At 44.0% G+C, this 12,575-nt stretch overlaps 1 protein-coding gene across 1 annotated transcript; it reads left to right on the forward strand.

Annotated features, from left to right (window-relative positions):
- The first annotated feature begins 3,093 nt into the window (after window positions 1-3,093).
- LOC125166516 (translation initiation factor IF-2-like) lies at window positions 3,094-10,560 on the forward strand. Its single transcript, XM_047860384.1, has 2 exons — window positions 3,094-4,106; window positions 10,424-10,560. Exons 1-2 carry the CDS (start codon window positions 3,094-3,096, stop codon window positions 10,428-10,430), a joined length of 1,020 nt encoding a protein of 339 aa, XP_047716340.1. The 3' UTR covers window positions 10,431-10,560.
- Window positions 10,561-12,575: the final 2,015 nt, after the last annotated feature.

The following is a 12,575-nucleotide window of genomic DNA, read 5'->3' on the forward strand; positions in this document are numbered from 1 at the left end:
TCTTTTCTCCTCAACGGCTTGGTCTTTTTATTTTGTCCTTAGCTTCTTTGGACCCGCATTTCAACTCCCCTACCTTCATCAGTCCTCTCCTCCCTCCCCTCCTGCCAGCAGACTTTTTCTGCAGAGCATTTGGTCAGGACTTGCCAGGCTCTGTACCACAGGGCAGGCTGAATTTCCCAGAATGCTCCTGAGGTGTTAATGACCCTCGACAACCTCAAGGGTGATCCACAACTGAACAAAACACTTGAACTCACAGAGATAAAGCTAATTGTGGGCATTTTGAAATTATGATCGATCCAGTGGGCAATGTTTTTCTTATAGGGCAATTTCTAGACTCCTCCAATCATCCAAAGTGGCCTATTTGAGGCCAGCTCCTTAGGGAACAGTGGCTCAAAGTAAGATTCCCCAACCATCCTGATCTACCTTCATGGATTGTTTATTAAAATTGCAGCTTACTGGGCCTCACCAGACCTAGCAAACCAGAATTTCTGGGAGTCAGTCGGCAATCTGAATTTAAAATATTCTCCCTGGTGATTCTTGAGCTCACGAAAGTGTGAGAAACTCTGCCTTCATTCTAATTTGTCTCTAAAAGTTTCATGCATTATTATTAGTTTCCTTAATTGTATCACAAATAATTTTATTTATATCTATTTTCAACTTGCTCAATAAATACTGGATATTTGACTGAAGAATACAGCAACAACATTCAGCAAGTATTCTGGTATCTAATATATATAAACCACTTTCTTGACCTGGAAAAGGTAAGAAAAGTTAAATTCCCTAAACTTTGTTCCTCTCTTAAATGCTTCCATGCGCTTTATTTATAGTCAACACCAAGGATAAAGCTGAAGGAGTGCCCTGCTTTTTATATATTATGTGTTTCCCTATGTGTCTATAGTTTAAAGAGAAACCACATTTATATACTCTTGCTACATATACTATATTCATTATATACAAAGTTTAGTAAGAAGATTTTCTTTTTGGCTCTTATATTAGGATGCAGTTCCCTACATATGAAGAGTATCTATGTAGAATCATCTCTCTCTACATTATATATATGTAAAGATGGATATATTTCTATATCCGAATCTATATATATACTACTCATATTTTCTCCTATGTCAAGGGCTTTGTCCCAGTGATATCAGTTCAGTTTTCTGAAATTTTCACTGTTCTGTGGTGACAATGGGGCAATTCAGAGTTCGAGTTAATGGTAGACTCTGGGCCACATTCCTATCACTTTCTCTGAATGCTCTCCATTGCTCTTTTGGGTGGGGAGACAAAACCCATTGAGTTCTGTCATCACAAGCCAATGCCCCCAGTGCATGGACCACAGCTGGAATGTTGGATGCAGGTACATTAACTGCTACCCACCTCCTGGTAGTCTGTCTCCACTTTTCCCTACAACTTGATTCTCAGGCTGCAAAGGAAGATCATACTGTATGGAAACGTGGCCTTCTGTGGTCAAAATCTTCCACTAAAAGTGGTTTCTCCACTTGCAAAGGAAACAGGGAACAGGACCAGCTTGGGACCTCTTGGTCATCCCAACAGCAGGAAGTTCTTTATTTTGTCTCTGTCCATGGCCTACAGAGAATATCAGTCTCTCCGTGAGGGGAGAAGGGCTACAAATACCACGCAGGTTCCAGGTAACCAGCCACTGAAGCTGGAGGTGTGGGTGGAGTCACTCCCGTACAGATGGTGACTGTACTCTTATGACTCTTTCCTTATGGCCTTTGGGGAAGCTTAGCCAGACATCCCCTCAGTGGTTAAGAAACTCAGAGGTTCTAGGTCCCCAAGCAAGTGTGTTTTTCAAAATTTTGAGTTAAAGTAATATTTGTCCAGCATTTTGCAATTTACAAAGTGCTTTTCACTTACATCATTTCAAGCAATGAATTCCTTCAATGCTTCAATGTAATTTTATTTTAAAGGAGGAATCTGAGTTTCCATCAAACTCAACCAAGAGGATACAGTGCATGATGAACAGCTTTAAGAGTCTGTAGAATTATCAGTAAACCTCGTTGTACTTTGATACAGACAGACCCAAGTAGCACTTGACCTGTCTTTTTCTTATGGCACTTATCATCGCTGATCTTGCATATCCTTATTTGTTTACGTGCCTTATCTCACTTGTTAGATTTGACATTCTTTAAGGCAAGATCTCTATCTGATTTTTCTTCGCATCATTCACAGGGCCTTGGAACTGGCAGGCCATAAATTGACATTTGTTAAATGAATGAACCAATAAAAGTGAATGAATAAATTATATCCACTTGAAGTTAATCACCTGGATGTGTTGTGGGATTATATGAAGAAAATTCCCCAAAGCAAGGAAGCTAAGGTAGAGACCTTATAAAGAACACTATCTTTCAGGACCTCCTACCACTCTAACACCGTTTAGGGATGGGGGAATCTCACTTTGTAGCTAATAAAAAACTAGGGAATTCTTTCTGGGGTAAAAAAAAGCATTTAATAAATCCCCTAGTGATTTATCTTTACTAACTCGTAAATTAACTTTCAAATATTAAACCAGGAATAAGCCAGAGCTGCTCAGTTATCAATCATCCTTTCCTTTTTTTTGGAACTAGGAACTTAGGTTGCTGTCCTCCCCCGCTCCCTCTCCCCCCCCCCCCCCCCCCCCCCGCCAAGTATGATGACGATGTAAAAGAATCACAGAACACACGAGGAGTGAAACATGTAAATAAGAGAAATGCACAGGAAATACACGGTGATTTTTCCCCAGATTTTCTTTACCAACGCCTCAACCTTGAGACAGGCTATTCGAGGTCTATGTTGGTGTGTGTGTATATTTGAAAATAAGAAAAATAAGGCCAGTATAGGCACTATTTGTAGGTATGAACGAATATAAAACGAAATTCAAGTTTCTCTTCACACTAAAAGCGACACTAAGAAAGCTAAAATAAACACACCCTTGGAAGTAGGATCTACAAATCAGCAACGTCAGCAAACGGAGGTGGGGTGAGTGGAGGGGGCAAATGGAGATTTACCTCTGGAAGAGAACAAGATCTCCAGAACTACCCGCTTTGCCCGAGGTGGGGGCGTGACTCACGCGTTCGGGTAATCTGAATAAAGGGGATGGTGCTGCGCGAGGCATCCATTCCTAGCTCCCGGCGCGCCGCACGCTCGGGGAGCCGCGCGGGGCGCGCAGCCCCAGGCCAGCCGAGCGCCGGGCCGGCCGCTGCGCGCGGGGAGGGAGCGCGGGGAGGGAGCGCGGGGCGGGAGCTGATTGACGGGGCGCGCGGTCAGGTGACCCGGGGCGCCACGTTCCCGGAGCCCAGCCCGCGGTGGCCGCCTGGGCCGGGCCGGGGCCGAACCGGAGCCGAGAGGGGCGGCTCTCTGGGAACAAAGTTGCTGGGCCTGCGGCGGCGGGGGCCGGCGGCCGAGGGCCGAGGGCCGGGGGGGAGCGGGAGCGCTCGACCGCCTCCTCCCGGGGAGGGCCGGCCCCGGGGTGCCCGGCCGCGAGCCCGTTTCCCGGGGGGACGGCGGCGCGCCCCCTCCCTCTTCTGCCTCCTGCGCCGCTCTCCAACAAAGGGGCAGGCCGGCGGCGGCGGGGGAGGAGGCGGAGGAGGAGCCGCCGGAGCGAGCCGCTCGCGCACAAAGTTGTGGAGTCGCCTTTCCTCGGAGGAGGGGAGCGGGCAGCCGCAGCCGGCCGCGGGCTTTCTCCCGAAGCCGCTTGGAGCACCGCGGGGAGCGGTGCCTCCCTTCTCCCGGGTCGTTTCTGCAGACGGAAAACTCTCTAGTGTTTGGCCAACTTGGTGCCGGCGCGCCCGTTCCAGGTTTGCGCCTGGACTGTTTTGTTTTTGTTTTTGGCGGAACTACCGGGCAGGAAGATTGCACAAGTTGGGGGCGTTTTCAATCGGGTGTCAAAAAAAAATTTTTTTTTTTTTCCTTTCGGATTTGTCTGGTCCTTCACATTTCCTTTTTAAAGCACGTTGCTCCACGGAACTCACACTCGCACACTCCCCCGCGATCACTGACGACCCAAACACGCCCAGAGGAGCGCGGCCCGCTCGGGACGCGGCGGCGGCGGCGGCGGCGGCGGCGGCGGCTGGCAGGCAGGCGGCGCGGGCCCGCGGGTCCTGGAGCAGGTAAGCCCGTGCAGTGTCGCAGCCCCGGGAAGTGGGGCGTGGGCTGCCGGGAGGATGGTCTTTCTGCGGCTTCCACCGTGCGTCCCGATCTCCTTCTCGGGGCCGAGTCTTGAGATGTCACCAACTTTCTCGTGCACTTTCCTCGGAACCCGAGTTCGGCTCCCCCCGGCGGCAGAGGGAGGGTGCCAGAAACGCGGAGAGAGCTCCCGCGGGGAGGTCCTCGCCATCCGTCTGGTGGGGAGTGACCCAGACTCCTCCGACGGGTGCGGCTCCCCCAGCCCTCCTCCCCCAGCCGGCTGGGAGGGTCGCGTACCCGTGCCTCGCGCTGTGACCTCCGAGAGGGGACGTGGCCTCCTAGGATGGCCAGTGACACACGCCCCGGCCCCGGGAAGGCGGGGCCCCGAGGTGTCCCCGAGGAGCGAGTGGTAAGTGGGTGGCGGTGTGGTGGGCGGGTAGGGGAGCGGCTCGCCGCCGGCCGCCTGGCAGGAAACGTGCTGGATCTCCTAGCCGTTGCTGCTCCCGAGGGTGGGGTTCCGGGGAGGGGACGGGGCGGGGGGACGTGCAGTTGGTGTGTGTCCCCGAGGTAGCCTCTTCTGCCTTCCCGTACTCTTGGCATCACTTGCTGCATCAGGTAAGGTAACTCGTGTCCCCATTTGGCTCTGGGTCCGAGGCTCTGGTGGTCCAAGGCCACTTCTAAAGCCAACAAAGCACTAATTTTAGGCTGTGCAACTTTTAGAAGGCACGCGGTTCCAAGAGAATTCTTTTGCCCCAAGCCCGGGATTACGAAAGGGACTGTTTCAGGGTTGTTTCAAGGGAAGGAGAAAACGTGCCCGATCTCCTAGAGCCTGGGGACCCGCGCTTTCTTTTACGTGGAACTGGGGAGCTCCAGGTCTAACTTGGGGCGATCAGCTCCGCTTTCTGGGCCGTCCCGGAGAGAGTCTCCTTTCCTAGCCTCCAGGTCACCTGGGTCCCCAGGGCCGCAAGTCAGTTCCCCATGCCGCGCCTGGGAGGGTCAGGGCACCGCTTGCTGCGGCTGGAATGCGCCGAGTTGGGGGAGCCTCGATTCCCTGTGTCCGGGCAGGGGCCGGGGCTCGCGGGCTCCGGGACCCGCGGCAGTAGCCGCATCCACTCGATTGTAACTTGCACGAGCCTCAGGAAGTGCGGTTGGCCCCTCCCGGCTGTTGCTGGTGGCCGTGGGGACCGCAGCCTGCGGGGAGCGCTGCGGGTCAGGGGAGAGCTGGAGGAATGCGAAACTCGTGGGTGCGTCGGCTACCACAGTGCCCGGCGGCCAGGGCCAAGGTTTCCACGGGATCATTCTCCGCTCCCTCCATCCGAGTTTGTGGGACCAGTGAGACAGCTCTTTAACTTTCCTTTGGGTGTTTACCTAAAATTTATTGCTCCTGTAAACAGTATTAATCACCTTCCCTTGGAGCGTTTCCGAGAATGAATGGCAGTTTTTGGCACTGGGCAGTTTTTTGGTACTATGTTTCAAGCAGAGTGGCAAATTCTTGGCCTCTTCGCTTCCCTTTCCACTATCTCTAGCGTTCCAGGGTTTGAGTTTCTGGTGTGAAAAAGCGTGGACGCTTTCTGCCCAAGGACCTGTACCGCATTTCCCTCATAATTGCTAATTGTTGAATGTATTTTGTATTCTTACGTGGTCTAATTGCCAAATTGTTTTAAAATTAAAACATTAGCTTTATCTGTAAGGCCACCCCCACTCCCAAGTTTATTGCCACACACTCAGGGCTTCTGTCCCCTATGACCAGCCAGACACGTTCTGAATAAAGAGTTGCGGAAGGTTGAGTTGAGTGCATTGGTTTCAGTGAGAAAGGTCCGTCTAAACTTTGCAAAACATAATTAGGAGGCAACAGAGACCCCAAGCAGTGGTAACAGTAAATTACAATTGTATAGGGCTTACAGCTTCTGAGGCAGTATCCCATTAATTCATTCTCAGGGTCTCACCCAGCTTTGTGTGGAAGATGGCATGGCCTCTCTTCCATCCTGTGCGTGTGGAAGAGGACAGGGCACACTGAGGCACAGTGCTAGGGACCAAACTTGTACTCTGTCTCCTGACAACCACTTATAAGTTGCTGCAGCATTTGGTGATTTAGAAGGAGGTATCTTTTCGCGGGATAGTACTCAGCTCGGAGTCCCCTGCCCTTTCCTGCCAACAAGTGGCAGTCAGTGCTCTCACTGTTCAAATGGCCTTCTGTGATTCTCTCTCCTTCCCATTCTTTCCTTGTCCTCTGATCCTCTTTGTGCTGTATCTTTGTAGCATATAAGGGATTTTGCTTATCGGGAAGAGAAGATTTGAGAAATGATCTTAGGGTGGCAAAATAAAAAATTAGGGTAAAGAGATATTGGGAGAGGTCTTTGGCAAGTGTGGAAGTGAAAACCATTGGCTAAGACCAGTTATGAAAGAGAACGTTAGAACTGTCTCTCAAAGCAATAGTTAGTTGCTTTTCAGTAAAGAGAATTTTTGTTAGACAAACCTGATTTCCCATAATAAAATTTTATAAGCATTCTTCTAAACAAAGCTTCAAGTTCTTGAATATAATAAAATACACTTAAGAATTCAGCAAATCTTTTATAGGTATGTAACCCCCAAAACGAACTTAGTCATATAATAATCCCTAAAGTCTTAACAGTGGTAGACCAATATAAAAAAAAAATTTTTTTAACTCAAAATTTGGCAGACTGATGGTCCAATCTACATGGTCCTCTCTATAGGAGAAAAAATTGTTCCTGAAGCTTTAGCAGTCCACCAGTTGTATTCTGTCTCGAACTTTTAAACACTTAAAACATTTTTCTCTGGTAATTTTGACCTCTTTATTATTAGAACACATTCTTTTCCTGACTGGTTAGGAAAAATATACAGTAATTATTTTTTACATATATTTATGTTATAAGATAGTATGGTATTTCCTTGAATGTTACATATAATTAAACATTATAATATATAACATACTAGATATTACAGAAGTATGCAAAATGAAACATATTATAAAATAATAATACCATATGGTGTGTCCTTGACTTAAATGATTGGGTTGGCTAATCCTAGCTGGCAGTAAACTCTTGTTCTGATATCTGTTGTAATAAATGAATTAATGCCCATTATTTGCAGATTAATGTTTGGATGTGTTGACTGTTATATTCCCAGTTAAACAATTAATTATTTAATTGGCATTTGGGATCCACTTAAGGGGCTGTTAGGATAGAGCCAAGTTGCTGAACTTAAAATTGAATTCTGATTCTGTCTGGATTGTAGGGACGTTGTGTTCCAGGAAGAATCAGGTCAACACAGAGCTCTAATTATTGACAGTCTTTTAAAAAATTATTTATTTATTTATTTATTTATTTATTTATTTATTTATTTAGAGAAGGAGAGAGAGAGCAGGACTGGGGGAGAGAGAGAGAGATTGAGAGAGAGAGAGAGATATATTGAGAGAGAGAGAGAGAGAGAGAGAGAGAGAATCTTAAGACACTGGGCTCAGTCCCACGATTCTGGGATCATGACCTGAGCCCAAATCAAGAGTCAGTCACTCAGCTGACCAAGCAGGCACCCCTCTAATTATTGACATTTAAAAAAAATTATTTGAGAGAGAGACAGAGAGAGACAGATAGTGCAGGAGGAGCAGAGAGAGAAGAGAGAGAGAATCTTGAGCAGGCTCTGTACTGTCAGGGCAGAGCCTGATGTGGGACTTGAACTCACGAACCTGTGAGATCATGACCTGAGCTGAAGTCAAGAGTCAGAAGCTTAATTGACTGAGCCACTCAGAGGCACCTAATTACTGACATTCTTAAAGAAAAGGTGGTGCTGCCAAGTAGAATCCTTAATTCTTTAAATCTGAAGATGATTCGAATTAATTACTAAAGACTAAAATTATTTTACTGAGTGATAGCTATACTCAGCAGAATTCATATGATGTATCTTCTAGAACAAAATCTGTGTCAGTGGATCTGATGTATAACTATCCAGATTTATGTTGAATTGAGACCATTTTTGAGATCAGACCTATATGTCCAACTGCCTTTTTGCTATCTCCACTTATATAACTTAGAGGGACCTCAAACTCAGCAAGTCCAAACCGCATTCATTATTTCTTCCGCCAGTGGCCTATCTGCTCCCCGGCTCCGCTAATGACTCACCCTCAGTTGTCCAAACCAAAACTGGGCAGTCCTTTTGCACCTTAGTATTCTGCACCTCTCGTATCCAGTTACTTCCCAAATGCTACTGATCTTCTGTATTTGATATCTAAATACCCCATATATCTACCTGTTTCTTTCCTGGTACCCTTGTTTGGACCAGTCATTTCCTGCCTGTAATATTATACTAGACAGAAGAGTAAACATCCATATGCTCTTTCTCTACAGTCCCCACTTACCATTTTCCTTTTTTTTTTTTTTTTTTTTTGAGAGAGAGAGAGAGAGAGAGAGAGAGAGAGAGAAAGAGAGAAGAGGGGCAGAGGGAGAGGGAGAAAGAGAGAGAATATCTTAAGTAGGCTCTACGCTCAGAACCCTGAGATCATGACCTGAGCCAAAATCGAGTCAATGCTTAACCAACTGAGTCATCTAGGCACCCCTCCACTTATCATTTTACAACATTTGCTTTCTCTCTCTCTCTTTCTCCCTCTCTCTCTGTATGTATGTGTATAGATAGATAACTGTACATGGATAGATAGACAGGTATATGCTGTCTTGTTTGAACTTAAGTTGAAGTTATCACATTTCATTGGTAAATGTTTCATCAGGTATCTCCTATAATCAGAGATATTCACTTGCATAATGATAAAACCATTAACCAATATTGAAGAATTTTACTATTGATTCAATAATATTGTCTGATATATAGCCCCAGTTCATATTTCTCACATCATCCCCAAAATGTTTATTTTTTAAATTCTGAATCGAGTCAAGGACTACACTTGGTCACCATGTTTCTTTGGTCTTCTTTAACCTGCACAGTTCTCCCTCCCTCAGGTGTTTTTATATTTCAAAACATTGGTAATTGTGAGCAGTCTAGATAATTTATTTTAAAAGTTTTTAAATGCTTATTTGTTTTTGAGAAAGAGAGAGAGAAAGAGAGAGAGAGGGAGAGGGAGGGTCAGAGGGAGAGGGAGATACAGAATGTGAAGCAGGCTCCAGGCTCTGAGCTGTCAGCACAGAGCCCAATGCGGGGCTTGAACTCATGAACCATGAGATCATGACCTGAGCTGAAGTCGGGTGTTTAACTGACTGAGCCACCCAGGTGCCCCTAGATAATTTATATTAAAGACTATACACAGTTTAGATTTGTCTCTTCATGTTAAGTTTCATGTTAAACATTTTGGCAAAGATATTATATAGACGATGTGGTATATTTTCCATTGTATCACACGGTGCCCCATTATTGGTCATGTGACGTTTGATGACTTGGTTGAAGTTAGCAATTTTTTTCCTCAAAATTCTATCATGGAAAAATTTCAGATATACAGACTAATTGAAAGAAATTTTCATTCAACACCTATGTGCCCATGTTCTAGGTTCTTTAATGTACAATTGCTGTATCCTGCCGTTGTCTTCATGGCTCCTCACCCATCATTCTGGTCCAGCTTGGAGGTCCAGCTACAAACCAAAATGATCTTTTCAGAAGGCAAATCTGATCATGTCACTTCCCAGCTTGAAGCCATCTGTTGGATCCCCCTTCCTGTCTAGAGAAAGATCAAAACCTTCACCTTGTCTCCAAGGCCCTGTCCCTGGTCCTGTCTCCCTACTTTACCTAGTTCACTAGATCTCTCTCCTCTTGGCTGTTTGCTTTCCAAAGACACTGGCTCAGCTTCTTGAATTCTCCATGATTCTTCCTACCACTTCACATGGAAGGCTCTTTTCTTTTCCTCTTCCCTCCTCTTTTTTTTTTTTTTTTTGCTAATGAAATTCTCCTCCTCCTTGAAGGCTTGGCTCAAATCTCACTTCAAGAAAACTTTCTCTAATTGCCCAGGGCAAGTCAGATTCCTCTGCTGTATGCTCATATTACTTTATAGTTCTCATCTGTACTTTTGCAACATGTCAGTATTAGAATGAAATAATTCGTTATATAATTAACAGCTTAGTGTCCATAAACTTCAAAATGGCAGAGGCTGGGTCTCTTTTTTAGTCATATCCCCATTGCCCATATCAGTGCCTTGCACATAGAAGTTGCTGAATAAATATTAGCTGAATGAATGGTTAGTATATACAGTTGTATATGACTATGTATATAAAAAATATATATGTATATATAAATGTATATATATACATTTTTTTCCCCAAGTCAGCACATTCCCTTTTCTCTTTAGGTATTGATGTCGAGCTGGACCATTATAGAGAGCTGGAAGTCTTAAAAAGAGGATTTAATACAGTCTTTGGATTAAATTGAAACTCTGCAAAGATGGCCAAGTATGGAGAACATGAGGCCAGGCCTGATGATGGGCAGAATGAATTCAGTGACATCATTAAATCCAGATCTGGTAGGTAACGGAAGCTTAAGAAAATGATGGATTATTATGAATAAATTACTTTAGAAGACATGGGGTTTTTTTTGTCTTGTTTTTGCATTGTTCTTGTGAGACAAACTTCTTTTGAGCAACACAGTTCTGATAAGTGACTATTGTAAAAAGTAATGAATGGGTCTCTGAGTGTCCTAATTGCCAACTCATTTTGGTCTTATTGTATGCTTATGGGCACTGTTTGGTGAAATGCCTTCTGCCTCCTGTATTTGAATGCTTTTCCTTGATGAGACCACCACTTTCCACACAGACACACAGCTGAGCAGTTTTTTCTTGTTGTTCGAAGTTTTATGAAGTTGAGTGGATTAAGTGCTTAAAGTACAAAGTAGCAAGGTTTCTGGTAAGGTGGTTCTTCCTGAGTCTTGCTTCCATTACTGTATATCCTTACATAACCATGTCTTTTTGGTGGCCAGGGTCAGGCCAACAGATATCTGCCTTTGCTTTCCTTTTTGAAACTTTTTATGAGTCTCCTGAAGGGTACACCTGTCACATGGGTAACCTAAGTCAGATTGATGGTTTTCATGTGACATTTAGGTTGAGGACTGAAGGGTACCACTCTCTTCCTCGTTTTATCTATGTGTCTATCTATCTATCTATCTATCTATCTATCTATATTTGAGTGATTTTTGACTCTGGCTGTACAAATGAACAACTGGGGAGGCTTTAAAAAATGCAGATGCACTGGCTCCCCTCCAGACCTGTTGAATAAAAAATTTCTGCATTTTTAAAAATCTTCAAACATGATTCTGAGACGGGCTCTAAGGGGAGATATTTTTGAGTAGACAGGGACTTTCTGACTTTTGAAAATTACACAGAACTCCACCCTGGGTGTGAACACTATACTTAAGTAACTTTGAGAGTTACTTTGAGGTATAAAATTACTTCCAGTGTAACTTGAAAAACAAAAAAAGGAACCTAATCCCTGTTTTTGCTGTGTGAACCATCTTTATACTATGTTAGGATCCTGTTTCTTAATTATTTGAAATTGCAAAAATACGTACTGAAAATAATCTGTAAATTAATAGAGACACACATTTAAGATACATATTTCCCTCCATGATACTGGTGTCGGTTAATTGGTAAAGGTTGTGGTTGTTACAGTCTTGGCTCTAAATATGTAGCTACTGTTGTGTAACTTTAAGGATCTTTTGGAGGTACAGCTTAATATCCTGTGTTAAAGTACACTCTTAGGATGTTTTATTTCTCTAAATTTCTTTTTGTTTAAGTGTTTTTGTAGTGTAAAGTACTATGTAGATAAAAGAGATTATTAATATCTTCTTAAGAGCACAGAATGTAAATCCGGAAATATGTAAATGTAACTAAGAGGAAAAGAAAAGACACAACTTAACATATCCATGTTTCTCATGGTCTATAAGTTGTGAGGAGGCATATTCTTAGTTTTCTGAGTCAATGTCCATTACAGTAAGACCTTTGATATTGATAACTAGCTATGTCCATAGAAAAGTAATTATATAAGTGTAAAAATATTGAGTATATCTGATGAATACACATAACTTCTAAACTCTTCTTTAAATTAAATATTATCATTTAAAAAGACTGCCAGTTTTCTTACATTATTGGGGGACAGTTGGGCAGAAATTCTCGTGTTTTTACCATATACATACCATTGGCTCAGTAACTCTATTTTTAGAGTTTTTCCCGAGGGAATACACAGACATGTACAAGCAGGAATTTCATCATAGCATTTTTATAATAAAAAACATTGGACACACTGTAAAAACTCAGTACTGAGGATTGGTTAAGTCATAATTTCCCAAAGTATTTGTGAAGGAGTACGAGTTCTGATGTATACTTCAAAAACCAATGTCATGGGCCAATAACTTTAGGAAATAAGTGGTTAACCTGCTTTGTTCCTCTAGTGTAGGGCATCGGAACAGATCATGTAGAATCTCAGTGGAGCTAATTAAAATAGGGTATATAC

The sequence above is a fragment of the Prionailurus viverrinus genome, chromosome B2 (genome assembly GCF_022837055.1).
Source record: "Prionailurus viverrinus isolate Anna chromosome B2, UM_Priviv_1.0, whole genome shotgun sequence".
In the NCBI taxonomy this organism is placed as follows: Eukaryota; Metazoa; Chordata; class Mammalia; order Carnivora; family Felidae; genus Prionailurus; species Prionailurus viverrinus.

Excerpts from the sequence above, each read along its gene's own strand:
- LOC125166516 (XM_047860384.1), top strand. The coding sequence starts at position 3,094 with ATGGTGCTGCGCGAGGCATCCATTCCTAGCTCCCGGCGCGCCGCACGC.